The 27,542-nt window shown below is 33.6% G+C and overlaps 1 protein-coding gene and 1 long non-coding RNA gene across 6 annotated transcripts in view; one reads left to right on the top strand and one right to left on the bottom strand.

Moving 5' to 3' along the window:
- LOC149782311 (pleckstrin homology domain-containing family G member 5-like) overlaps positions 1-27,542 on the bottom strand; it is a 416,669-nt gene that overhangs the window by 285,885 nt on the left and 103,242 nt on the right. For 2 of the 5 annotated variants that reach the window (XM_089933693.1, XM_089933690.1), the window contains exon 1: positions 3,899-5,396. The exons of 2 other annotated variants lie outside the window; for them this stretch is intronic. In XM_089933693.1, the coding sequence (XP_089789819.1) occupies positions 3,899-5,101 (1,203 nt within the window). In that variant the 5' untranslated portion in view covers positions 5,102-5,396. Of the gene's footprint in view, positions 1-3,898; positions 5,397-27,542 lie in introns of those variants that run through there. One more of the 5 variants, XM_089933692.1, reaches the window with a different exon arrangement.
- Positions 5,548-27,542, top strand: part of LOC149782313 (uncharacterized) — a 40,692-nt gene continuing 18,697 nt past the window's right edge. The window contains exon 1 of the long non-coding RNA XR_016414328.1: positions 5,548-7,484. This is a non-coding gene — a long non-coding RNA (uncharacterized LOC149782313). The remainder of the gene's footprint in view (positions 7,485-27,542) is intronic.

Below are 27,542 nucleotides of genomic sequence, written 5' to 3' on the forward strand. Positions count from 1 at the left end.
TAATGGCATTTTCATTTAAACCCTGGGGAGAAATTAGGGAAAACACCCTTGTTTGTGAGCCTGTAATGTGTTTACTGATGGTTCCTTTGACAAAAGCTATTAATTTAAGCCTTATGAAATTCCAATAAGAAATAATCCAATCTCCTGATATTGAAAATTCAGCTTTACTCTGCTCTAGTCTTCACACTGTGTATGTAAATCGAACCATTCATACAGAAAGATCAAATCACATCTGAATGAATCAACCCGGTTGTGATAAATCCATTTAGCTTGTCAAAGCTTTTAGCCAGGACATCTCAATCTTTCAGCAGGTTCTAATTAAATACTTGCTACAAGGCCTTGTTGTTATCTAAAACAATGGGTAACCTTGAGGAGTACAACAGTGGCATAGAGTGATCAATGAGGTAATATCTACACTGTAAATAAAACTACCTTTCCTTGTTTAAGAGAATATCAAATAACAATGCTGCTGTTTTGTAAATATTGTTAACGGTAAAGCAGACATACGTTTGTATTTAAAGCAAGTTAAGAGTGATACTGATCTGTTGAAGTTTTTGTAGCATAGGTGTAAATTTTGAAGTGGACAGGTATTCAGTCTTTCCTGCTTGCCTTTAATAATCAATTGACTGTTCTTGTAGAACATTAGTAATGGACAGGCAAGGTGCTTGCTCACATTTTGCAAACCTTAATTAAAGTTTTCAATTTGTAATAGGTTAAAGAAAAACCCTTCAAAATCTTTTATTGGAGTTTTAATGAAGGATGGTTGAAATTTTGCCCCATTTTGTAAATTTATTACATTATTTATCACTGCCCTTCACTGTTCCCATATTTTTTTGACACCTGGTGCAGTAATGCTGTGATGTCATCTAGATCAATGATAAAATTGTAATACATGAAATACATTACCAATTACTATACCAAACAATTGACAAGGTGAATCAAACTGACATTTAGTATTCCAAACTGCTATTTAGTGTTCCAAACTGATATTTAGTGTTCCAAACTGATATTTAGTATTCCAAACTGATATTTAGTATTCCAAACTGATGTATTCCAAACTGATATTCATTATTCCAAACTGATATTTAGTATTCCAAACCAATATTTAGTATTCCAAACTGATATTTAGTATTCCAAACTGATGTATTCCAAACTGGTATTTAGTATTACAAACCAATATTTACTATTCCAAACTGATATTTAGTATTTGAAACTGATATTTAGTATTCCAAACTGATGTATTCCAAACTGATATTTAGTATTCCAAACCAATATTTACTATTCCAAACTGATATTTAGTATTCCAAACTGATGTATTCCAAACTGGTATTTAGTATTACAAACCAATATTTACTATTCCAAACTGATATTTAGTATCTGAAACTGATATTTAGTATTCCAAACTGATATTTTGTATTCCAAACTGATGTATTCCAAATTGGTATTTAGTATTCCAAACTGATATTCAGTATTCCAAACTGATATTCAGTATTCCAAACTGATATTTAGTATTCCAAACTGATATTTAGTATTTCAAACTTTTGTATTCCAAACTGATATTTAGTATTCCAAACTGATGTATTCCAAATGTTTGTGCAAAGAGCTACATGGGTGGCTGTAAACATCATGCAAAATTAAAGAAAACCTATTTATGACACTATATTCACATGATACAAGTCAAAACGGAACCAAAGAAATAGTTCTGATTAAATCAGTTATGTAGAGAGATAGATGATTACATTTTATCCAATACATGAGTTATTGCTTATAATAATCTTCTGAGTTTCTTGACTTCAAATATCTTTATACTCCACATTGCTAGCACATTAACTAACAGAAATACTTGATCATAAGGTCCAACTGCAAACTCCTTAGATCTCATTCTTCCAACATAATGAACCAGCATATCTGTCTTTGTAGTTTGTTAGGAATATTCAGCAAAACAAACCACTTAGAGCCTGATCAACCAGTGCATTATGAGATGCAAGTAAGGGTCTATGTTGTTTGCAGTTGGAGCTGACTTATAAGTGAGTATATATGGTAACATAGCTGACTTATAAGTGAGTATATATGGTAACATAGCTGGCTTATAAGTGAGTATATATGGTAACATAGGTGGCTTATAAGTGAGTATATATGGTAACATAGCTGACTTATAAGTGAGTATATATGGTAACATAGCTGACTTATAAGTGAGTATATATGGTAACATAGCTGGCTTATAAGTGAGTATATATGGTAACCCTGCTTAATCTGATAGTGCTTACTCTATATCCAATATTGCTTAGAATTGTAACTTGACACTACATCTAACTCTGGAGACACTGTGTCTCATTTGACACTATATCTAACTTTGGTGACACTGTATCTCATTTGACACAATATCTAACTTTGGTGACACTGTATCTTATTTTTGTGACACTAGCTAACTTTACACTATATCTAACTTTGGTGACACTATCTCATTTGATATAATATCTAACTTTGCTGACACTATCTTATTTTTGTGACACTAGCTAACTTGACACTATATATAACTTTGGGGACACTGTATCTCATTTGAAACAATATCTAATTTTGCTGGCACTGTAACTTATTTTTGTGACACTAGCTAACTTGACATTATATCTAACTTTGGTGACACTGGATTTCATTTGACACTATATCTAACTTTGCTGATGTCATATTTTATTTTGTGACACTAACAAACTTGACACTGTATTTAGCATTGGTGACACTGTATATAACACTGACGACACTGACAATGTATCTAACATTGGTGATACTGTATCTAACATTGGTAACACTGACACTGTATCTAAAATGGTGACACTGTTAACATTATTGATACTGTAACTTTGCTGACATGTATCTAATCTTGCAGTTGCTGTATTTTCTTTCTTCTACTACATCTTACGTAACTTACAGTTTAAGACTGAACTTTTTACAGTATTGTATCATAACCCTGCTTCTGCTGCATTTTTCTGTTTTCTCTACTATAAAGCATTACTCAGCATTTCATGTATTACTTGATGTTACTCCAGTCTTGGAAATGTTACTGTCTATTGACCATTGCAGATCAGTAAGGTTTGGTGTCAAGTACTGTCTATTGACCATTGCAGATCAGTAAGGTTTGGTGTCAAGTACTGTCTATTGAATATTGCAGATCAGTAAGGTTTGGTGTCAAGTACTGTCTATTGACTATTGCAGATCAGTAAGGCTTGGTGTCAAGTACTGTCTATTGACCATTGCAGATCGGTAAGGTTTGGTGTCGAGTACTGTCTATTGACCATTGCAGATCAGGTATAGCAAGGTTTGGTGTCAAGTACTGTCTAATGACTTGGAAATGTTACTGTCTATTGACCATTGCAGGTCAGTTATAGTAAGGTTTGGTGTCAAGTACTGTCTAATGACTTGGAAATGTTACTGTCTATTGACCATTGCAGGTCAGTTATAGTAAGGTTTGGTGTCAAGTACTGTCTAATGACTTAGAAATGTTACTGTCTATTGACCATTGCAGGTCAGTTATAGTAAGGTTTGGTGTCAAGTACTGTCTAATGACTTGGAAATGTTACTGTCTATTGACCACTGCAGATCAGTTATAGTAAGGTTTGGTGTCAAGTACTGTCTAATGAACGAGGGACACAATCACACTAATCTTGCCTTCTTCCATTGTATATATCCTTAATTATGTCTCCTGTATTTTTTCTACTTCAAGCAACATCAGTGCCTTAATTTTGCTTTCACTCTGAGTAGAGTAAATTACATCAGTGTTAATTAGCCCATATAAAAACTCATAATATATAAAATATAGCTGACTTCAACCACTGGATTGACCTTTTCACATTCCCACATACCATATTTAGTTATATAAAATTGGTTTGTAAAAAAAACTCACCATTATTTGAAAGGACTGTAGCACTGTATTGATGGACTGCAGCAGATCGTGTTCTGTGGCAGCATGCTCAGAGGGAATAGGTGTAATTTCTATCATTTTCAATTCAACTTCACATGTTAAGTGACCTCTGTCTTTCAAGCCAGAAGTGTCACCAGGGCACTCATGTGAAATTACATTATCTAAGGAAGCCAATTTTGTGTTCCTTTGTGACAGGTCACTCTTGTTCTCCTCTATTTCTGTCGAATACTCACTCTCCTCTTTTAATTCATCTATGCTGTCAAAGGAAGCACTTTTCCTGACTAGAGCTAGGTCCTCAAATGTGTCATCAAAATCACTGCAAATCTTTTGAATTTCAGTCACATGGCTAAAGGATACACTCTTTTTGACAACTTTTCTTTTAGCAGTTAAAGTGGCACCAGTGCTCAAACAATTTTGTCCATTCTCTTCAATAACACCATCAAGGAGATCCAATGCATCCTCGATGGCTGCCATGCCGTTAGGGGACATGGGCCTTTTATTGAGTGATGAGGGTGTTTCATTTGGTGACAAAGGTCTAGCATTTTGAGATAAAACCCTTGCCATTGGAGACATGGACTGCCCACTGGGGGACATTGGTCGGCCATTCTGGAGCCCTGAGGGTCCATTTTTGGTGCCAAAGGAAATGTTAGCTGACCAGGAGTTAGCACTGACAGGTAAAGAAGAGACTTCCTTATAGTAATCCACAATTTTCTCACTGAATGTCACAGAGGGACTGAAGGGAGATGCATCTGAGATTTGGTTTGATAAAGAAATGGGGGACATCTTTTTCAGAATCCCTTTTGGTATCATATGGAAGTCTCCTTGACCTGGCGGAGAAGCATATCCACTGTCCACGCTAGAATATATTTCATGTGGCTGAAGTTTTAATTTCAATGGACGTGGCCCAAAGAGGGGCTCTACTGTATCTTCCTGTGCTAATGCAAATATCTTTTCATCATCAATCTCCCTCCTCAACGGGACAAACAGATTGTCATCCACAACTAAAATCAGTTCCTTTTCATTTTGCATTTTTGCAGAAGAGTTTGGTAGTGGATGAACTCCATTTACAAATTTGTTTTTTTTCTTGGCACTGTAAAACGGCTGTGACAGCTGTTTCATTAAGCTTGGTCTCTTCTTTTGCTTTACTTTCAATGATGAAAACTCCTTTTTCTTGGGCTTTGGCATTTTTCTTTTTACGATTCCTTACATATGCCTCATTAAAAGCAAACAGAAAGCATTCTTTTACAAATTTAGGGAAATAAAAAAGTAATTGATATCAGAATAATCATTCAACTTCCTATATGGTCTTTGATTAGTTAGATTTAACTCCAGGAATATGCGAATAAATTAATTCCTTATCTTGTATTATTCATGAACCAACTGACAACAAAACACAACTCTGCAAATACTCTCTGATGATCAATATTGCGAATCTCCCATCAATTCCAAATAGAAGTCCATCGATTCCAATAAAAGACCATCAATTCCAATAAAAGTCCAATGAAAACTTGCATTCTCTCCAGATAATTTCTTGATGAAATCATTAACAGAATCTGTTAAAAAGTCACTTGATAAAGTCATTGGTAATAAAGACTGAAAGGAATCTGTTTGTACTAGTTAACTGACACTTGTCAGTTTCTACCAGATGACCAACAGTAATAAGTAATAATATACATAACACACATCACTGACCACATGATTAGCTGCTCCATAAATGTCATTTAATCTGAGGAGTGAGGACAGTTATAGAAGAAGATACTACTTCTAGGGTACACAAAAACATATATTAAGGTCACCTTACAGGTCAGTGGGTGTTCACTGATGGACAGTTGTCTAACATGTTCAACATATACTAGTCTTTGTACAGTACTACTCAATTGTAAGATTAACAAGTCTTGTGTAAGTATATATCTGACCACAGTTTTATCTATACAAATGTTCAGACATGCCATACATCAAACAAAGCATTATTTCTTCTTTCTATAATACGTCCTCGCTGTAATGATGACCATCAACACAGCCTTGTAACATTCTTGACGGTTTACCTCTTGCTGATGTAATTCCTCTTTATTTGTATATTTCCACAATAAAAAAACTACAATAATTATTTCACAAATATAAGTAGGCCAGGAATGTAAAGTATGAAAGACTGTTTGGTCTTATTTTGCATATAAATACCTCATATTGGTATTGTGATTGATAATCCTCAATAAATACCTTGTATTAGCACACTGGCTGATAACCCTCTATAATCCATAGAGGACTATTATCCAGTCCTTGTCATATCAATCAAATCAACAAGAGGAATCTTTAATGCTGAATTCCACATGGTACTTGTCTAGCACACAAATCCTTAAAATGACGCTAATCCAAGGAATTTGTCCAAGATGGCCTACACACCGTTTATTTACAGAACAAGTCTAAAACTCATGGACTGTTTATAGAATATTGTTCCAAACAGAGTTGCTGACATATATAATAAGTAATAACTAGTTGTTCATTAGTCTAGTTTATCAATAGAACATAAACATGTTTTTGATGACAGGTAGATCTTCAACGATAAATGCTTACTAAAATTCACCTGTATGTTTGGAGTCCTTTCAAAGCCATCCATCGAACAGTATCAGTTAACTTAACACAAAACCTGCATGTCTATCACCATAAATGTAAATTAAACATTCACAAAGGTAAGGCGTCTGTGGCTCCAATACTTCAATGCAAAGAGATCAGCCAAGCTTAGCCATTAAAAATCCCAACTGAAATTCCATTGTAAAATCTGAAAATATTTTATAAACCACATCATGAAAGTGGAAGGTGCCCCTTGTATCGATATACCTTCCTTATGATAGTGCTTGACTAGCTACACACTAAACTGACAGGTAGTTGATTGATTGAAATATTTCCTTCCGGCAAGAATCCATAGCTGATCATCCCATCAATATTGACTACATCATGACACTGACTTTCCTATAGGTATATATTAACTACAGTTATACATGCAATTAAATCAATAATCTTGATACTATTTACATGGTCACAGTGCTTTCCAATAATTATAATTTTCATTTCAAATCTATAAGATATATATTAAAAAATCAGTCCAGCTGCTCTTTAACCTAGTCTTAAGTGCACACACTTTATAGAGATTCAAATCCTGAGTATAAAATGAAGTTATGTCACTGGATGAGTTTTCTGGAGATAAAAACAGCAGGTCAAAATAATAACAGTTCAATTAACATGTCAAAGTTTTGGTTTGCCATGAACTTTAGCTGACATATTTACCATGGCCTGTAAGTATTTATCACTAGTTCAACACAGACGTGTACACAGACATGTACACAGGGATGTGTATTTTTGCCAGCAAGATTCTGTATGTTGTCCTTCCTCAGGAAATCAAGATCTCCTTCACCTGAGAGCTTACTAAAATAATCAACACTTCAAGTAAGCAGTTCAAGGAATAATCAAAAGGTGTGAAAATAATTCAAACTTTCATTGTTTTTTTACCTGTGTGAAAATTACAAGTAGTTAAACAGGTTATGCAAGGTGATAACTTGCACCTTTTTATCTGGTAAGTGTACATTTCGCATAAGTATCATGTTCACGTTTGGTGACTTACAGTATCTGTTTTGAATGATCTCCACGATCCTAGAAATCTTCTTAAAACCGTTATTTGAGCAAGGCAAATGCTACCAGTCCATAATGGGAAATTAATAATGCTATCACAGAAAAGAACAATCAGGTGTTTACATAACGTTACACCTACATTTGACAAAGTAGTGTTATGAGTGATAAGCAGTCACTAATTAGTACAAAGACATTATTATGTCATTCATTCAGAGGTTAAGAAGTACAGTACAGTGAGTCATTTTCATATGTTAACTTTTCATGCACCTCACTCAGGGGAAAATAAATCTTGCAAGCATGTCTAAAAATGATTGTGTCAATGCTTTTCAAATTCTTTTCACTCCAAACTAATTAGCATGCCAAAATGTTGTTTTTCTAACAATCATTTTCATTGATAACTATGATGAACTCATGACTGCCATTGTCATGTCAAATGTCATACCCGTGAGTAAAAAATATAAAAAAAATAATTTTTCTCCAAATTCACTATTAGCTGTAGTTGTGTTCCCATTAGTAATGATTCAGTCCAAAATGGAGGTTGGAAACAGCCTGTGAACAATCACATGTAATCCATTGCTGCACTTAACAAATTGTACAGATGAAATCACCTCCCTTAATGTCCATACCTGGAAGGGTGGTATCAGATATTTAACCAAAGCTTTACGCTGAACAATCTGTGAGGCTTTTCATTCCCACTTTTCCCTTCCAGTAAATAAAATAAAACCTTGGGGGTATCCCATTATGCTCCACTCCATTGACAATTATTATATATCAAAATGATGTATGCTCTTGTCTTGTTCAACAACTCACTGAGTCATGGGCAATTGTTAGATCTATCTATACACTGGAAAAACTTGCTATATCTCACCAACAACCTCAACCTTCCCCACCAATTTTGTAAGCATATGTCTATTTCACAAAGCCTTATGTCTCCTCCTAAAACGGTCAAACCTCAGTTCACACGGAACAAAAGATGTTCCAGTAAATCAGCTGTTAAAAGCCTATCAGATCTCCAATATGTTAAATTATTAAACACACGTGTGAAGCATATTACCATCACACTAATGTATCGTAAATTTATTTTTCTCTTTTCTTTGTATTATAGCAGAATTAAAGGAAAGGTGTTCATTGTCATTAGAAATCTAGTGAATTGTGAACAGCATGTATTAAAATATTTACATAGGTCAATTTACTGAAGAACTTATAACAGCTATCTTAGATACTAAGCTGAAAGGGAAGTTGTTGTAATAGATTATGTTTAGCACTAATGCTCTGGAAATTCAACGCAAAATAGTCTATTATCAAGGCAACTTCAAATCATTAGACAGAAAATTATGCAAAACCGAAGACATTTACAAACTTTAAGCTATTGTTATCAATGTACAGAGGTAAGAACATGTATACTGCTAAATCGTGATCACACAAGCATGTACTTTTTAAAGTTTGATCAAAGTCAAATGAGAAGTAATCCATCCAGAGTGGTACCAGATGACTAAGCAGACTGAACTTGTACAAAATCTTGATGATATAAGACCATGTTCCAAGTCTGATTCAAGCTGGATCAGAAAGTATGACCTCTAGAATGGTTGCAATTGTTGAAAGATGACACAGGATGCAGAATGGAAACGGTGCCATATACGGTGTGCTCACTTGGTCTTACAACCCCAGGTTAAGAAAATCTCATCCTAAATTGCAAACTCTGACTGAATTTTACATAAAGTCCAAGTAACTTCATGTCATGTTACGGTTGTGCCCATATCAACAAAACAGTGACCCTTGACATTTCTCACTTCAAAGTATTCTGTACTCTATTCACACAGTCATCTTCAGCTTACTTTAATATGTTGTTGTTGTTGTTGTGGAGTTTAACGCCATTTTTCAGCACACCCCAGGAAGAACCACTGACCCACAAGAAGCTACTGGCAAGCTTTCTCACATACGCACATTGGCAGAATCCTAGACTCGAACCCGCTTTAGACCACTTGGCCACTTGGGGCCCATACTTTAATATGAAAAACTTCTGCATATAATTCATTTGAGTATATGTCTAGTTTGAACTCAGTTCCTGTTGTTACATTTATGCCCATAGTGACAAAACTAGTTCAGTGACCACCAACATTTCTCATCTTAAAGTGTGTGCATGTGTTTGATGATTTGGATTTTTAACATAGCTTTAACTTCTTTTTTTTGCTATATCACTATGATGTCTGCAGTGTGGCAGTTTATAGTGCTGTCTAGAACTGGGGCATCATGCCGCAGACATGTAGCATGATGTCTCACCCAGTCACATTGTTCTGACACCAGGCCAACCAGTCCTAACACTAACCTCTTAATGACTCGGCTGGGGTTCAAAAACCTGCAACCTCCCATATTCGAGGTGGATGCTCTAACCAGTAGGCCACCTGAGTGCTTATGTGTAGCATGTTAAATTCACAGTAGGAAAATGTATTAAATCACATACAAAAATCAGACATCCTCCAGTAATAACAAGAGCACATTTCAAACAACTTTGGCATGCAGGTTTACTTGACTTGACAAGCATATTAATTTGTCTTTATTTAGTTCATAAGATCATGGATGACTTCCCTTTATACTTTTTTCAAACACATGGACAACAGCCGATTTGGATGGAATAGTAAATGTGCAGTGAAGCAATGGCAATAATGGGAAAAATGATCTCACAGTTGGCCTTAAATTTAATGGCCCGTGAAACTACCACACTGGGAGTTTGAAGAAGTTCTTCTTTCCAAATCATTGAGTTAATTTGTGCTGGAAGAGAAGTGCCATTTGAATAATGACAGTTTGAACAAGCTAGCCATCATCCTTTAAAACGTAAATTTAAAATGCAGGAAATGTTAATGTACCATAAATACTTGTGAACAACTTAAAGCTTAATCCAAACTGTATAGACCCAGATGTCTCTGCATGATGCACTTGCAGGTACAGGTCTTTGCAGTTTGTTGGCAGAAATCAATAGAATAAACAAAATAGACCCCAATAATGCTGGCACATTATGCAATCTGGGTCTATGTTGCTTGCAGTTGGACCAAAATTTCAAACAAGAATATATGGTACTTAACATGTCATATGGTACATAACATGCTATATGGTACATAATATGTCATATGGTACATATCATGTCATAAGTTACATAACATGTCATATGGTACATAACATGTCATATGGTACATAACATGTCATATGGCATATAACATGTCATATGGTACATAACATGTCATATGGTACATGTCATATGGCACATAACATCTCATATGGTACATAACATGTCATATGGTACATAACATGTCTTATGGTACATAACATGTCATATGGCACATAACATCTCATATGGTACATAACATGTCATATGGTACATAACATGTCATATGGTACATAACATGTCTTATGGTACATAACATGTCATATGAGCTGAAGTCAAGTTTGTTTTAAAGGCAGTGTATGCACTTAAATTGAATGAACCTGTAATTCATCACAACTTAATAGTCATTCTTGTACCTTGTGTAGGTTCATATCTTCTGAACTCACTGCAGCAAAAGTAATGTTTAACCCTCTGCATGCCAAATTTGTATAAACCTATCAATGTGGCCTTTGGTTCAGCATATGTGGATAGCTGTCATGTTACAATATATCACTAAGCATAACATTTTGATAAATTTAGTGTCAAACAAATTTTTCCATCAATATTATTTTTATTAAAATTTTGTGGTTAAAAGTTCATTGTTACTGTAAGCATAATTTTGATTCCTGGTAGATCAGTAATTCCCAAAAATTTGGTATATCTATCTTTGCTTAATTTTGATAATGCAACAATATTGCAATTTACAATACCTACCAATAATCAACAGTAACCTCATCTACACCTATTTTGCGGGGGGACCTGAGTGGCCGAGTGGTCTAAAGCGCTCTCCGTTACGGATCACTGTCATTTTACCTCTGTCTGCGTGGGTTTGAGTCTCAGATTCAGCCAATGTGGGTATGTGAGAAAGCTTCCCAGTAGCTTCTCGTGGGTCAGTGGTTCTTTCCAGGGTTTTCCCAGGTTCTTCCTCCACCATTAATACTGGCCGCCATATATAGCCTATCATGTGCTGAAAAATGGCGTTAAACCCTACAACAACAACAACACCTATTTTGTCTGAATTTCATGCTCACTGAGTTTGCATTGAAGCCCAAAATACAATAAATTCATTCCTACTGCTGATATATCTTCTTCTTGTGCTTTTCACTACTGCCATCAGACTACAGGTTTCAGCATCACAAACATAAGAGATGTCATCAATTCATTTAAACAACATGAGGTGATTACAACCCCAACCAGGTTGAGAACCAATGAGATCTTAAGAAAATAAACTGTCGCTTAATAAACAAGGTAATTTTATTTACTAGTTTTTTTTCTTCTTCAAATCTCTGTAGATCATGTAATAATTATACAGCTCAATGATGATCCCATGTTATGATTTGGTGATCAAAGAACTCACGCTGACAAACTGTAAACAACATGTCACTTATTACACAACCTGAACTTGCTGCATGCAGATTTTCTTTTGAATTACCATTTGATTGATGTTAACATCAAAGACCTTGATTCTGGGGGCAAACAAAGCACACCCAGATAGAAGTAGTCTACTATTATACAATCTATACTCACTTCTAGTTCAATGGCAAGCCACCGTGACCCTGTTCTGCTGTTGTGATGGCAGATCAGGATCTATGTTGTTTGTTCTACTGGTTTCTCCAAACACATTGCATAGACCCAAATCTGCTGGCACATTATGTGATGGGAGATCTATGTTCAGTTTGCAGTTGGACTATACTTATGTGCAGGTAAATATCATGAAACAATTTATTTTTTGGAGTCTTTTGAGAAAAGTAGGGAGCTATAATTTACTTAAGTTATTGATGATTGTGTGGACTGTTGGTATTATCAACCTATGAGATCTTGTTGAACATAAAACTTACAGGAAATTTTGTTTGAAATCCTATGGAGATATGATCACTAATCATTCTGCCAAAATGAAAATGCCATGAACTGATGGTGGTACTGTACTGTACTCATAGACTGATGGAGGTACTTATTGTACTCATCATGGATTGATGGAGATAATGTACTGTATTCACATCATGGATTGATGGAGATAATGTACTGTATTCACATCATGGATTGATGGAGATACTGTACTGTACTCATATCATGGATTGATGGAGGTATGTACTGTACTCATATCATGGATTGATGGAGGTATGTACTGTACTCATATCATGAATTGATGGAGATAATGTACTGTATTCACATCATGGATTGATGGAGATACTGTACTGTACTCATATCATGGATTGATGGAGGTATGTACTGTACTCATATCATGAATTGATGGAGATAATGTACTGTATTCACATCATGGATTCATGAAGGTACTGTACCGTACTCACTTCATGGATTGATGGAGGTACTGTACTATACTAATATCATGGACTGATTGAGGTACTGTATGACACATCATGGACTGATTGAGGTACTGTATGACACATCATGGACTGATGGAGGTACTGTATGACACATCATGGACTGATGGAGGTACTGTATGACACATCATGGACTGTATGTATTGCAGGACAAAGCAAGAACTACATACCCTTACCATTGTCATGGTGGGCATAGCAAGCAATAATTTAATTAGATTATAATAAATGAAAGATGCCTGGATTAAAGATGAGTGAACAGATGGACAGAGGAAAAATATATCCCTTCTTTCTTTCCTTTTCTTGGACTGACAAGAAAATATACATACTGTCCTGGGTAAGGACAGAATAATGTGTGCACTTTTATTGAGGCTGACTGTATCAAATTTGTGAAAAACTAAAACAATTGAATTTTACGGGAAAATTATGAAACTGACTTTGCAAATTTTTTAAAAACATTTTTAAACATAGATCTTTAAAATAAAAAAATTATACAAACAATAAAAATAGTAACAACATCAATAATAATAACAATAATAATAATAATAATAATTATAATAACAAACTTTACTGAGAGAAGACTAAATTTTAGTCAGCAAACCAATCTTTTGCACAAAGCCTTCTATAATAACATGTATATATCTGCATATTTTACAAGTTGTGGTGTCTTTAGACAGCAATGTTATTCTAAAAACTAGACAACAGACTGTATCATTATAAAAGATGTACAAGGCAATTCAGATTAGCAGATACAGGACTGATACAAATATCTGCAGTGTACCTATACAAGGCAATACAGATGAGTACAAACAGGACTGATACAAAAATCAGCAGTGTCCCTGTACAAGGCAATTCAGATTAGAAGATACACATGGGGCCCCGAGTGGCCGAGTGGTCTAAAGCACTCTTCGTTACTGATCACTTCCATCTCACCTCTGTCTGCGCTTGTTCAAGTCTCAGATTCAGCCAATGTGGGTACGTGAGAAAGCTTGCCAGTAGCTTCTCATGGGTCAGTGGTTCTTTCCGAGGTTTTCCTGGGTTCTTCCTCCACCATTAATACTGGCCGCCATGTATAGCCTATTGTGTGCAGAAAAATGGCATTAAACCCCACAACAACAACAACAACAACATTAGCAGATACAGGACTGATACAAATATCTGCAGTGTACCCATACAAGGAAATACAGATGAGTAGGTACAGGATTGATATAAAAGTCTGCAGTGTACCTGAAAAGGCAATACAGATGAGTACATACAGGATTGATATACAGTACATGAAAGTACATAGTTTACACCAAATATATCATTGTTTCTGTCATTGTTGATGAAGATACTTCTTAAAACCATTTGATGAGCCATATGTTAGATGCATGGGATTACCAGTCTGCCTACAGAAGAAAAACCAAAGTCTTCTTATAAAATTCAGAAGTTTGTTTACCCTCCCCCCAATACATGCGTTTTCAGTGGGCTGACCTTCCATGTTTCTCAGTGATGATCATAGCACTTTTCCCCCCATGGTTAATAACAACCAAAAAGAATAAACATACAAAAAATAATGAAAACAAAAAAAAATCAACAAATGGATCGCATTAAAAATATGTAATGTTCTGAGAAGAAAAAGAAGACCCATCTACACAAATTTGAAAAGCAGTACAATGGGAAACAGATATCGGGGGGAATTTTTGTTTGTGATGATACAACTTTTACAATTTTGCCATTCTTTATTCTTGTGTGCATCTACAATGAGTAAAGTAAGAGATTTATTTCTTTTCTATAATAATTTATTTAATTAGCTTAACTCCATTTTAAATGAATCAATTTTTGAAGACACTGGAAGAAGAAACAAAAAGCTAATATATCTTGTTGTTTGTGATTTATCTTACCACATACATGTGTACATTTTCCACAAATTTGACATTACTTGTAAGATCATTCATGAATTGACCTGAGTAAGGGTTTGTACTCAAATAACCCCTTTTTAAAGTAGAGTTCTCAAGTGATGGATTTGCCACCTCATGAAAATGTATGACTACATCCATCTCAGTTGCCTAAAGTACCATCTGTATTGGCCTATAAGTCATGTCCAACTCCAAACAACATAGATCCTGATTTGCCATCACATCATGTTTTGGTAGATGAGAATCAGTGTTGTTTGTTTTACTGATTAATCCCAACAAATTGCAATGACTCAGACCTACCAGCACCTTATGCAAAGGCATATCTGGGTCTGTAGAGTCTGCACATGGAGCTGACTTACAAACAAGTACAGATGGTATCTTGAGGAGTTTGAATGTAAGTCTTTGGTCAACAAATCTTGTCCTTATTTTTGATGAATAGCTTGATTATAAGTCTATGGTTAACAAATCATGTCCTTATTTTTTATGAATATCTTGAATATAAGTCTATGGTTAACAAATCTTGTCCTTATTTTTGATGAATAGCTTGATTATAAGTCTATGGTTAACAAATCATGTCCTTATTTTTTATGAATATCTTGAATATAAGTCTATGGTTAACAAATCTTGTCCTTATTTTTGATGAATAGCTTGATTATAAATCTGTGGTTAACAAATCATGTCCTTATTTATGACGAATAACTCGAATATAAGTCTATGGTTAACAAATCATGTCCTTATTTATGACGAATAACTCGAATATAAGTCTATGGTTAACAAATCTTGTCCTTATTTTTGATGAATAGCTTGATTATAAATCTGTGGTTAACAAATCATGTCCTTATTTATGACGAATAACTCGAATATAGGTCTATGGTTAACAAATCATGTCCTTATTTTTGATGAATAGCTTGAATATAAGTCTATGGTTAACAAATCTTGTCCTTATTTTGATGAATAGCTTGAAAATAAGTCTATGAGTAACAAATCATGACCTTATTTTTGATGAATAGCTTGAATATAAGTCTATGAGTAACAAATCATGTCCTTATTTTTGATGAATAGCTTGAATATAAGTCTATGATTAACAAATTATGTCCTTATTTATAATAAGTAGCTGTTAGATGCATCGTGAAAACTGCAACTTGTATAAATTTCCTCCATGTTGCAAGGACAATGGCCACATCTGTGACTAAATACAGGTGTTTTTGAATGAAAAATTAAAACATCATAATGCGGCAATATGAAAATTAAATAAAACTTTCTAATGACAAGTATGAACCTGGTCTAGACATCACCTTCCCATAGAGACCATTTATCAATCCTCTTGAGAAGCCCAGATTGCTTGCACATACCTACCACCTGCTAAATGGGACCAGTAAATACTGTTTTTCAATCCCCTAGACCCTTGAGTAATGTATGCAGCAATCAATGAATATATTAAGTGACTGTTTACTTATGCATAGTCTGAATTATCTCATTCTGTCTGTCTGTCTGTCTTTTCATCTATATATCACCTTATAAGCTTTATAATTTCTTTAAAATCCACTTACATGACTTACCTATATATCAAGACCACCTGTCTATAAAGACCAATTTTGTGTGGCTCCTGAAGGGTCATTACACATGTTTGACTATATAATAATTTTATGTTAAAATAGTATATGCACTTTACAACATAATAATTTGGACTGCCAGTTTCTACATAAAGTTCCCATCTTTACATGGGGCAAGTCAGTCTCACAATCTACAATATAAGTATTAGTTGCTGATGTGTGGATTAGCAACCAGTCTAAGATATGACTTATCAGCTGATGGTATGGATCTGGAAAAGTGCTGACATAGAAATAAATATAATAAAAACAAGAGCCCAATGTGGACCTGAGATTGCTTACCTGGCTGACAACTCACAAACAAATGCAAGAGTAGTTGCCAAGGGATATGGGTCAGTAAGATGATTTCTGTTTAAGTTTCTCCACAGCTATTGACTGCATAGGTTATGAAAACAATTGTTGAATGTTTTCCATTTTTGTATTTTATCATCTATATTTGATACCACATTGGCATAATTCATCCAATATTAATGATGGTCCAAATGTAAAGATGCTTTGTGTGAAGTTGGTTCAATTCTATCCATCATTTCTTTTCTTGAAAAAAAGATTGTGTAAAGATTTTGCAAGGTTTATTGACACCAATCATATCTGATGGTAGAAAAGTATCATTTGTGACGTCTTAAAAGCATTCAAACTCGAACACTTTGTCAAATTCTGTTAAATGGTTATCAAGAAGAAGGTATTTAATAATGTATGTTTATAGTAACAGAAGCCATATTGGATGGTAGACTGGCATCACTTCTATAAATTTAAAAGTCCTTCATTCCTGAATGCTTTTTGTCAAATCTGATCAGAGTCCATTCAGTGTTTTCTGTGAAGTCTTTTAAAGGATTTCCATTTCCAGTAACAGAAGCCATATTGGATGGTAGACTGACATCACTTCTATAAAATTAAAAGCACTTCATGCCAGAATGCTTTCTGTCAAATCTGATGAGAGTCCATTCTGTGAAGTCTTTTGAAGGATTTATATTTCCAGTAACAGAAGCCATATTAGATGGTAAAGCAGAATCTTTCTGAAAGCCCTAAATACTAGCAAGCTGAGCAGTATCCTATTAACAGGTTTTTTTTTTATTTAAAAATATTTCTATTTTCAGTAACAGTGTCCATATTTGAGGACAGGTCAGTGTCATTTCATAAAAGTTAAAGATCTTCGTACCTGTATATCAAAGTTTGTTCAAGTGGTTTTGGAAATGAATTCGTGAAAGGAGATTTCCTGGTGGTGGCGGTGTCAGGACTCCATGCCTTCTGTCTCACCCTGATTTTAGAAAACCCCAAGACTGTTCTATCAAATCTATTTACTATTAAAAAATAACCCAATGCTTCTTATCATTAATCTTCAATTTGCCTTAGCTAAAAGTGTTTTACTTTTTTCATTTTCCACCATTAATCCCCACACTTAATTGATATTATTAGTTTGGTGACCAAATTATTCAGACTTGGTAATCTCGAATTTGAATTGCCACTAAAATTGTCAATTATGTTGCCCTACTGCTACTAAAGTCTGCAGGTACTTGGAGCATAAAAAAAATTCCATTGGGTGTGGTAACCTGTTTTATGGTCCATTATAATAAAATGACTAATCAATGAGAAAGAAAGTAATTTCCTAAGAAATAAAACTTCATGCTTTATACAATCTTTATAAACTAAATGCCTCTGATTTAAAGAACTTAGAAAAATGAGGCCACCATGCTATTGTGGGTCTCAGCAGATGTTTTACTAACAACCCCTATTAAACCTTATTAGTGTTGTCAGTTATGTGTCATGTTTCAATGGCTCAAACTTGTGCTACCTGTAGACAGGTATCTGTAAACAGGTGCCCCAGAGCTCCCTGACTCCAGGAAATCTGTTATATATCCTACAGGTGAATAACATTCAATTCTTGAACAGTTCTATTCAGCCAAGTTGACTATTGATGTGAATTTTTGTGTAACTTCTACCTGTGGACACCTGTCCTAGAACCCTTGGATTCCAGAGAATCTCATTACATATGCTGCCAAGTGTGTAGCATTTCATTTGGAAGTGGCTTTATTCAGCCAAATTGACCATAGACCAGTTTTTATTCAAGTGTAAAGCTTCTTGAAAGCAATAGATATCTTGTAGAAATATTTTGAAGTCATTGTTCTTTAGTAGGAAATACTGTGACATGCTCCATCAGTTCACAACTCCATCTGCTCCTAAACTGCTGGATGGATATCCATCAGACTTCATACAAAGGTTGCACATGTAATGGTCATCTGGGAGAATAGTACATATATATATTGTTTGAGCCATACCCTTGGAGGGGTCAGATGTCAAATATACACAAATTACAGTCACAGTGTGTATAATGTATATATTTTATCTGACTAAACTCTAAACCTGTTTAAAAGCATGAGGATACACCATGTAGAGTGAAACCCCTCAAAACCAAACCTCATTATACTAGAATCCCTCCAAGACTAAAACATAATTTTCAGTTCTGAATTTTCCCTTCTTTAATATGATCAATTTTTTCCCCAGTAAACCAAAATCCCTTGGCTGTGAATACTGAAAAAAAAATCCCAAATTTCAATTTTACTCTCTAAAAAACACCCAGAAATCTAAAACTCAATTCAAACTTGGAATTTTTTATAACTCATGAATTGCAACATTGCTATCATTAATGTGTGTGTGTGTGTGTGTGTGTGTGTGTTTTGGATTTTTAATGTAGCTTAAACATAGCATCACTGACCAGCCCTAACTCTAACTTTTAAAACCAAGTGCCAGGCAAGACAGCTGCAGGTACCATTTTTTTAAAAAGTCGGCCAGGGTTTGAACCTGTGACCTCCCGCATCCAAAGCGGACGCACTAACCACTAGGCCACTGGAGCAGCCTATCATTAGCTTTTATCAACAAAATTATCCAAATAAAAGGGAAATCAAATGACATAAACAGCAAGTAAAATCAACATCATCAAAATTCAACTTAAATTCCTGAAAATATGCATTTGTATTGAGAAATAAGACAATATATCCAAACACAAATTATGTGGTGCCTAATCCCTTCCCATGCTCTAACGCTATTCCAGGAATACTGTGAAGAGTAAATTATGTTACTGTCCCATGTTAAGTAATGTCTTCTAATGGTAATCCAGGAATACTGTGATGAGTAAATTATGTTACTGTCTCATGTTAAGTAATGTCTTCTAATGGTAATCCAGGAATACTGTGATGAGTACATTATGTTACTGTCTCATGTTAAGTAATGTCTTCCAATGGTAATCCAGGAATACTGTGATGAGTAAATTATGTTACTGTCTCATGTTAAGTAATGTCTTCTAATGCTAATCCAGGAATACTGTGATGAGTACATTATGTTACTGTCTCATGTTAAGTAATGTCTTCTAATGCTAATCCAGGAATACTGTGATGAGCAAATTATGTTACTGTCTCATGTTAAGTAATGTCTTCCAATGGTAATCCAGGAATACTGTGATGAGTAAATTATGTTACTGTCTCATGTTAAGTAATGTCTTCCAATGGTAATCCAGGAATACTGTGAAGAGTAAATTATGTTACTGTCTCATGTTAAGTAATGTCTTCTAATGGTAATCCAGGAATACTGTGATGAGTAAATTATGTTACTGTCCCATGTTAAGTAATGTCTTCTAATGGTAATCCAGGAATACTGTGATGAGTAAATTATGTTACTGTCCCATGTTAAGTAATGTCTTCCAATGGTAATCCAGGAATACTGTGATGAGTAAATTATGTTACTGTCTCATGTTAAGTAATGTCTTCTAATGGTAATCCAGGAATACTGTGATGAGTACATTATGTTACTGTCTCATGTTAAGTAATGTCTTCCAATGGTAATCCAGGAATACTGTGATGAGTAAATTATGTTACTGTCTCATGTTAAGTAATGTCTTCTAATGCTATTCCAGGAATACTGTGATGAGTAAATTATGTTACTGTCTCATGTTAAGTAATGTCTTCCAATGGTAATCCAGGAATACTGTGATGAGTAAATTATGTTACTGTCTCATGTTAAGTAATGTCTTCCAATGGTAATCCAGGAATACTGTGAAGAGTAAATTATGTTACTGTCTCATGTTAAGTAATGTCTTCTAATGGTAATCCAGGAATACTGTGATGAGTAAATTATGTTACTGTCCCATGTTAAGTAATGTCTTCCAATGGTAATCCAGGAATACTGTGATGAGTAAATTATGTTACTGTCCCATGTTAAGTAATGTCTTCCAATGGTAATCCAGGAATACTGTGAAGAGTAAATTATGTTACTGTCTCATGTTAAGTAATGTCTTCTAATGCTAATCCAGGAATACTGTGATGAGTAAATTATGTTACTGTCTCATGTTAAGTAATGTCTTCTAATGGTAATCCAGGAATACTGTGATGAGTACATCATGTTACTGTCTCATGTTAAGTAATGTCTTCCAATGGTAATCCAGGAATACTGTGATGAGTAAATTATGTTACTGTCTCATGTTAAGTAATGTCTTCTAATGGTAATCCAGGAATACTGTGATGGGTAAATTATGTTACTATCTCATGTTAAGTAATGTCTTCTAATGGTAATCCACGAATACTGTGATGAGTAAATTATGTTACTGACCCATGTTAAGTAATGTACGCTAATGCTAATCCAGTTACAAGTATGAAGAGCACATATAATATGATTGTCCAGTGTTTAATGCTCCACTAATGCTATTCAATTAGTGTGGAGAGTACATTATATGACTGTCCAGTGTTTAGTGCTCAACTAATGCTATTCCAGTAGTGTGGAGAGTACATTATATGACTGTCAAGTGTTTATTGCTCCACTAATGCTATTCCAATAGTGACAAGAGTATATTATATGACTGTCCAATGTTTAATGCTCCACTAATGCTATTCAATTAGTGTGGAGAGTACATTATATGACTGTCAAGTGTTTAGTGCTCAACTAATGCTATTCCAATAGTTACAATAGTATATTATATGACTGTCCAGTGTTTAATGATCCACTAAGGCTATTCAAATAGTGCCAGGAGTACATTATATGATTGTCCAGTGTTTAATGCTCCAATAATGCTATTCAAATAGTGACAGGAGTACATTATATGACTGTCCAGTGTTTAATGCTCCACTAGTTTCTATTCAAATAGTGTGGAGAGTACATTATATGACTGTCTCATGTTTAATGCTCCACTAATTTATATTCCAATAGTGACAAGAGTATATTATATGACTGTCCAGTTTTTAATGCCCCACTAATGCTATTCCAATAGTGATAAGAGTATATTATATGACTATCCAGTTTTTTAATGCTCCACTAATGGTATGGAGAGTACATTATATGACTGTCCAGTGTTTAATGCTCCACTAAGGCTATTTAAATAGTGACAGGAGTACATTATATGATTGTCCAGTGTTTAATGCTCCAATAATTTCTATTCCAATAGTGACAAGAGTATATTATATGACAGTCCAGTGTTTAATGCTTCACTAATTCACTAATACAATTCCAATAGTGATGAGTATATAATATGACTGTCCAGTGTTTAATGCTCCACTAATTTCTATTCCAATAGTGCAGAGAGTACATTATATGACTGTCCAGTGTTTAATGCTTCACTAATTTCTATTCCAATAGTGCAGAGAGTACATTATATGACTGTCCAGTGTTTAATGCTTCACTAATTCACTAATACAATTCCAATAGTGATGAGTATATAATATGACTGTCCAGTGTTTAATGCTCCACTAATTTCTATTCCAATAGTGCAGAGAGTACCTTATATGACTGTCCAGTGTTTAATGCTTCACTAATGCACTAATACTATTCCAATAGTGACAAGAGTATATTATATGACTGTCCAGTGCTTAATGCTCCACTAATGCTATTCCAATAGTGACAAGAGTATATTATATGACTGTCCAGTGCTTAATGCTCCACTAATGCTATTCCAATAGTGACAAGAGTATATTATATGACTGTCCAATGTTTAATGCTCCACTAATGCACTAATACTATTCCAATAGTGACAAGAGTATATTATATGACTGTCCAGTGCTTAATGCTCCACTAATGCTATTCCAATAGTGACAAGAGTATATTATATGACTGTCCAATGTTTAATGCTCCACTAATGGTATGGAGAGTACATTATATGACTTCCAGTGTATAGTGCTCCACTAATGCTATTCCATTAGTGTGGGGATTACATTATATGACTGTCCAGTGTATAGTGCTCCACAAATGCTATTTCATTAGTGTGGAGATTACATTATATGACCTCCAGTGTATAGTGCTCCACCAATGCTATTCCATTAGTGTGGAGATTACATTATATGATTGTCCAATGTTTAATCCTCCACTAATGCTATTCCAATAGTGACAGGAGTATATTATTATATAATTGTCCTGTGTTTAATGCTCCACTAATGCTATTCCAATAGTGTGGAGAGTATATTATATGACTTCCAGTGTTTGATGCTCTGCTAATGGTATTCCAATAGTCAAAAGAGTACATTATATGATCGTCCAGATTTAATCCTCCACTAATAGTGACAAGAGTATATTATTATATGATTGTCCTGTGTTTAATGCTCCACTAGTGCTATTCCAGTAGTGTGGCAAGTACATTATATGACTGTCCAGTGTTTAATGCTCCACTAATGCTATTCCAATAGTGACTAGAGTATATCATATGATTGTCCATTAGTGTGTAAATTACATTATATGACTGTCCAGTGTATAGTGCTCCACTAATGGTATGGAGAGTACATTATATGACTGTTCAGTCCAATGCTATTCCAATAGTACAGTGAGGAGTACATTTATATGCCAGTCCCATGTTTAATTTACCCCACCCACCCACCCACAGGTTGGTGATGGTTGACTCTGAGGATAATTAACCAAAATGTGTTAATGACCTTGACCTTTGAGGTAAACCTACTATGCAGAAAATATTTTCTCATCAGGTTTACTATGACCTTTATCATTGACCTTTCCAGGATAGAATCTACCGGTTTGTTTCTTACCATAAATGCAAACCATCCAAAGTTTCGTCAAGGAAATTATTTCATAACAAAAATTGTTCTGTAAAACCCATTTTCTTTTTGAGTAACAATGACCTAGAATATTTGACCCCAAAAATAAACTGGCCTCTTCCTTATATTAAGTGCAAAACCTCCAAAAATTTTGGTCAAGGTTAATGATCTAAAACTAAAATTGTTATGCAAAAAACATTTTTTCTGCTTTTTGTCATTGTACCAGACTTAATGACGTTTCAACCCCAGAAATCAATAGGCTTCATTCTAACCATTCATAAGCCATTCAGAACATTGTTGAAGAAAATTCATCCAGAGCTCTAATTTATACAACCGAAGAGGTGAAGTTCAAATCCTACCTTGAGATGAGCCCAGATCAAATGATAATTTGTGTCCCTGTGCAAAACACTTTATGAAATTTCCTCACACAACAAATCTACTTGTATTGCCATGTCAAAGTAAATATGGATACGGAATCCAAAGAAAACCATATACTGTATGCGTGTTTACCTGCCTCATTTAGAGGGAATTCTTGTGGGTTTTTTTACTTTATAAATTGATTCATGTTTTACATTGAGTGACAATCATTAATACATTCATATATTAAAAGATGAAAGAAATTCTATCAGAATATTATCACTTTATCTATGTTTCCTCATTTCATAAAATGGCATTATATTTTCAAAATAAAGAATAATAGATTTTACTGAAAATTCAAGTATGCAGGCTCATCTCAGTACTTTCCAATTACCAAAAGCAATACATTTTCAGGTTATTTGTTTGTTTTATATGCTATGATATCGTCTGCCGGTGGTTACCTTTCTCATGTGCCAAAAAACCGGCAGAACTAAATATGTTTTATGTTAATTAACGCATACAACATGACCATAAATCAGTCCTGTCATCCACAACAATTTAACGTAATTAGTACAACACACCAGGTAAACTTTTTTTTGTCTTGCAAAATATAACTGCTGACCCAAATGCATGATGCATATATGCTGTCAGAAGAAGATGAATTGTGTACCACGTGTAAAATTAACTTCTATAATAGCTCATTGTCTAGCGTAATTTACTTCTATACAGTGACACAAACAATGTCTGACAAAAAAGTATAGCATAAAGACACCTTTGTTTCAGAAATGACATTTGGATTGAAAACTATGGAAGTACAAGAAAAAAATATTGTTTGTAAAACATGAAAAACATTGTGGACCAAATCTGTTCAAGTAAAAACAAATTATAAAATCTAATTAGCGCATTCCTTTATCTATACAAACATGTACATTAAGCTTAATCCATCTACCTCATGGAAATTTATTCTAAATTGAGCTACAAAAGATTCTGTTTTAAAAAATGTTGAAAAAGTTCATATATATATATATATATATATATATATATATATATATATATATATATATATATATATATATATATATATATATATATATATATATATATATTTTTTTTAAATCCACAACAAACTGGTATAATAACCTAATATTTTAATTAGGTCATCTGTATATGAATCAAATACAAGCTTCAAGTTTCATTTGTCCATCTCAAGTGGGTTTTTGCTGCATTATTATCAACAAGGTTTTGCCATAGTATTCCTAATCCAAACAGTTCAAAAACATGAACAATAAATAAAATAATTGCTGTAATGGACTGAAAATGTGACTTGGGTCTGCTACTCTGGATCATATTAAAGTGTGTAAAATTTCATGACTCCAAGCAGTGTTTTTATTTTGCTGTCATACTAAAATGCTTTCTGAATGGCTGAACAGATTATGAACAATACAAGGATCAATGACAGAAAAACAATATGGTCCTTTCTGTTATCACAATGTTGACATAAAATGATAGATTTGTTCCTGGAACAAAAATGTCCCCTGTGTCTGAAATGATGTAAATTAAAATGTTAGCCTGAGGTTTCTCTGACCTATCACACCTGATTTTTAGCTATTTTCACATTTATGCTAGCTATTTTTAGCTATTTTCACATTTATGCTAGCTATTTTTAGCTATTTTCATATGTATGCTAGCTATTTTTTTTAGCTATTTTCACATTTATGCTATTTTTAGCTATTTTCACATTTACATTAGGGAGTGCATCAAAATATCTAAAATGGGATGGGAAGGATCAGCTGAAACTCAGACTATCAACATGTGTGGATGTACCTACAAGATTGTCATATCACAACATCAGCCATATAGTGGGTGCGTAAAAATTTGTCTGAGTTTGATCAGCGCATAAATATTTTAAGTTACAGTCTGTCACAAAATTTTGGATCAAAGACTATATCAATTTAAAATCTAACAGTGTATTATAGCCAACAATTTTTTTTTTTTTAAATTAAAGTTTTATTGTACTTGCCCTGCAAAGTACATGCATTGCTTTAGTAAGTAATGTATGTTGTATGTAAGTAATGTATGTTGTATGTAAGTAATGTATGTTGTATGTAATGTATGTTGTAAGTAATATATGTTGTATGTAAGTAATGTATGTTGCAAGTAATGTATGTTGTATGTAAGTAATGTATGTTGTATGTAAGTAATGTATGTTATGTAAGTAATGTATGTTGTATGTAAGTAATGTATGTTGTATGTAAGTAATGTATGTTGTAAGTAATTTATGTTGTATGTAATGTATGTTGTATGTAAGTAATGTATGTTGTATGTAAGTAATGTATGTTGTATGTAAGTAATTTATGTTGTATGTAAGTAATGTATGTTGCAAGTAATGTATGTTGTATGTAAGTAATGTATGTTGTAAGTAATGTATGTTGTACATAAGTAATGTATGTTGTATGTAAGTAATATATGTTGTATGTAAGTAATGTATGTTGCAAGTAATGTATGTTGTATGTAAGTAATGTATGTTGTAAGTAATGTATGTTGTATGTAAGTAATGTATGTTGTATGTAAGTAATTTATGTTGTATGTAATGTATGTTGTATGTAAGTAATGTATGTTGTATGTAAGTAATATATGTTGTATGTAAGTAATGTATGTTGTACATAAGTAATGCATGTTGTATGTAAGTAATATATGTTGTATGTAAGTAATGTATGTTGCAAGTAATGTATGTTGTATGTAAGTAATGTATGTTGTAAGTAATGTATGTTGTACATAAGTAATGTATGTTGTATGTAAGTAATGTATGTTGTATGTAAGTAATGTATGTTGTATGTAAGTAATGTATGTTGTATGTAAGTAATTTATGTTGTATGTAATGCATGTTGTATGTAAGTAATATATGTTGTATGTAAGTAATGTATGTTGCAAGTAATGTATGTTGTATGTAAGTAATGTATGTTGTATGTAATGTATGTTGTAAGTAATGTATGTTGTATGTAAGTAATGTATGTTGTATGTAAGTAATGTATGTTGTATGTAAGTAATGTATGTTGTATGTAATGTATGTTGTAAGTAATGTATGTTGTATGTAAGTAATGTATGTTGTATGTAATGTATGTTGTATGTAAGTAATATATGTTGTATGTAAGTAATGTATGTTGCAAGTAATGTATGTTGTATGTAAGTAATGTATGTTGTATGTAAGTAATGTATGTTGCAAGTAATGTATGTTGTATGTAAGTAATGTATGTTGTATGTAAGTAATGTATGTTGTATGTAAGTAATTTATGTTGTATGTAATGCATGTTGTATGTAAGTAATATATGTTGTATGTAAGTAATGTATGTTGCAAGTAATGTATGTTGTATGTAAGTAATGTATGTTGTATGTAATGTATGTTGTAAGTAATGTATGTTGTATGTAAGTAATGTATGTTGTATGTAAGTAATGTATGTTGTAAGTAATGTATGTTGTATGTAAGTAATGTATGTTGTATGTAAGTAATGTATGTTGTATGTAAGTAATGTATGTTGTAAGTAATGTATGTTGTACATAAGTAATGTATGTTGATTGATATGGAGAATATCTACACATGTTTTACTTTTTATTATCTGGGTTACCATGTGATATAAAAACTAAT

The sequence above is a fragment of the Sinohyriopsis cumingii genome, chromosome 15, assembly GCF_028554795.1.
Source record: "Sinohyriopsis cumingii isolate HCF-2022 chromosome 15, ASM2855479v2, whole genome shotgun sequence".
Lineage (NCBI taxonomy): Eukaryota > Metazoa > Mollusca > Bivalvia > Unionida > Unionidae > Sinohyriopsis > Sinohyriopsis cumingii.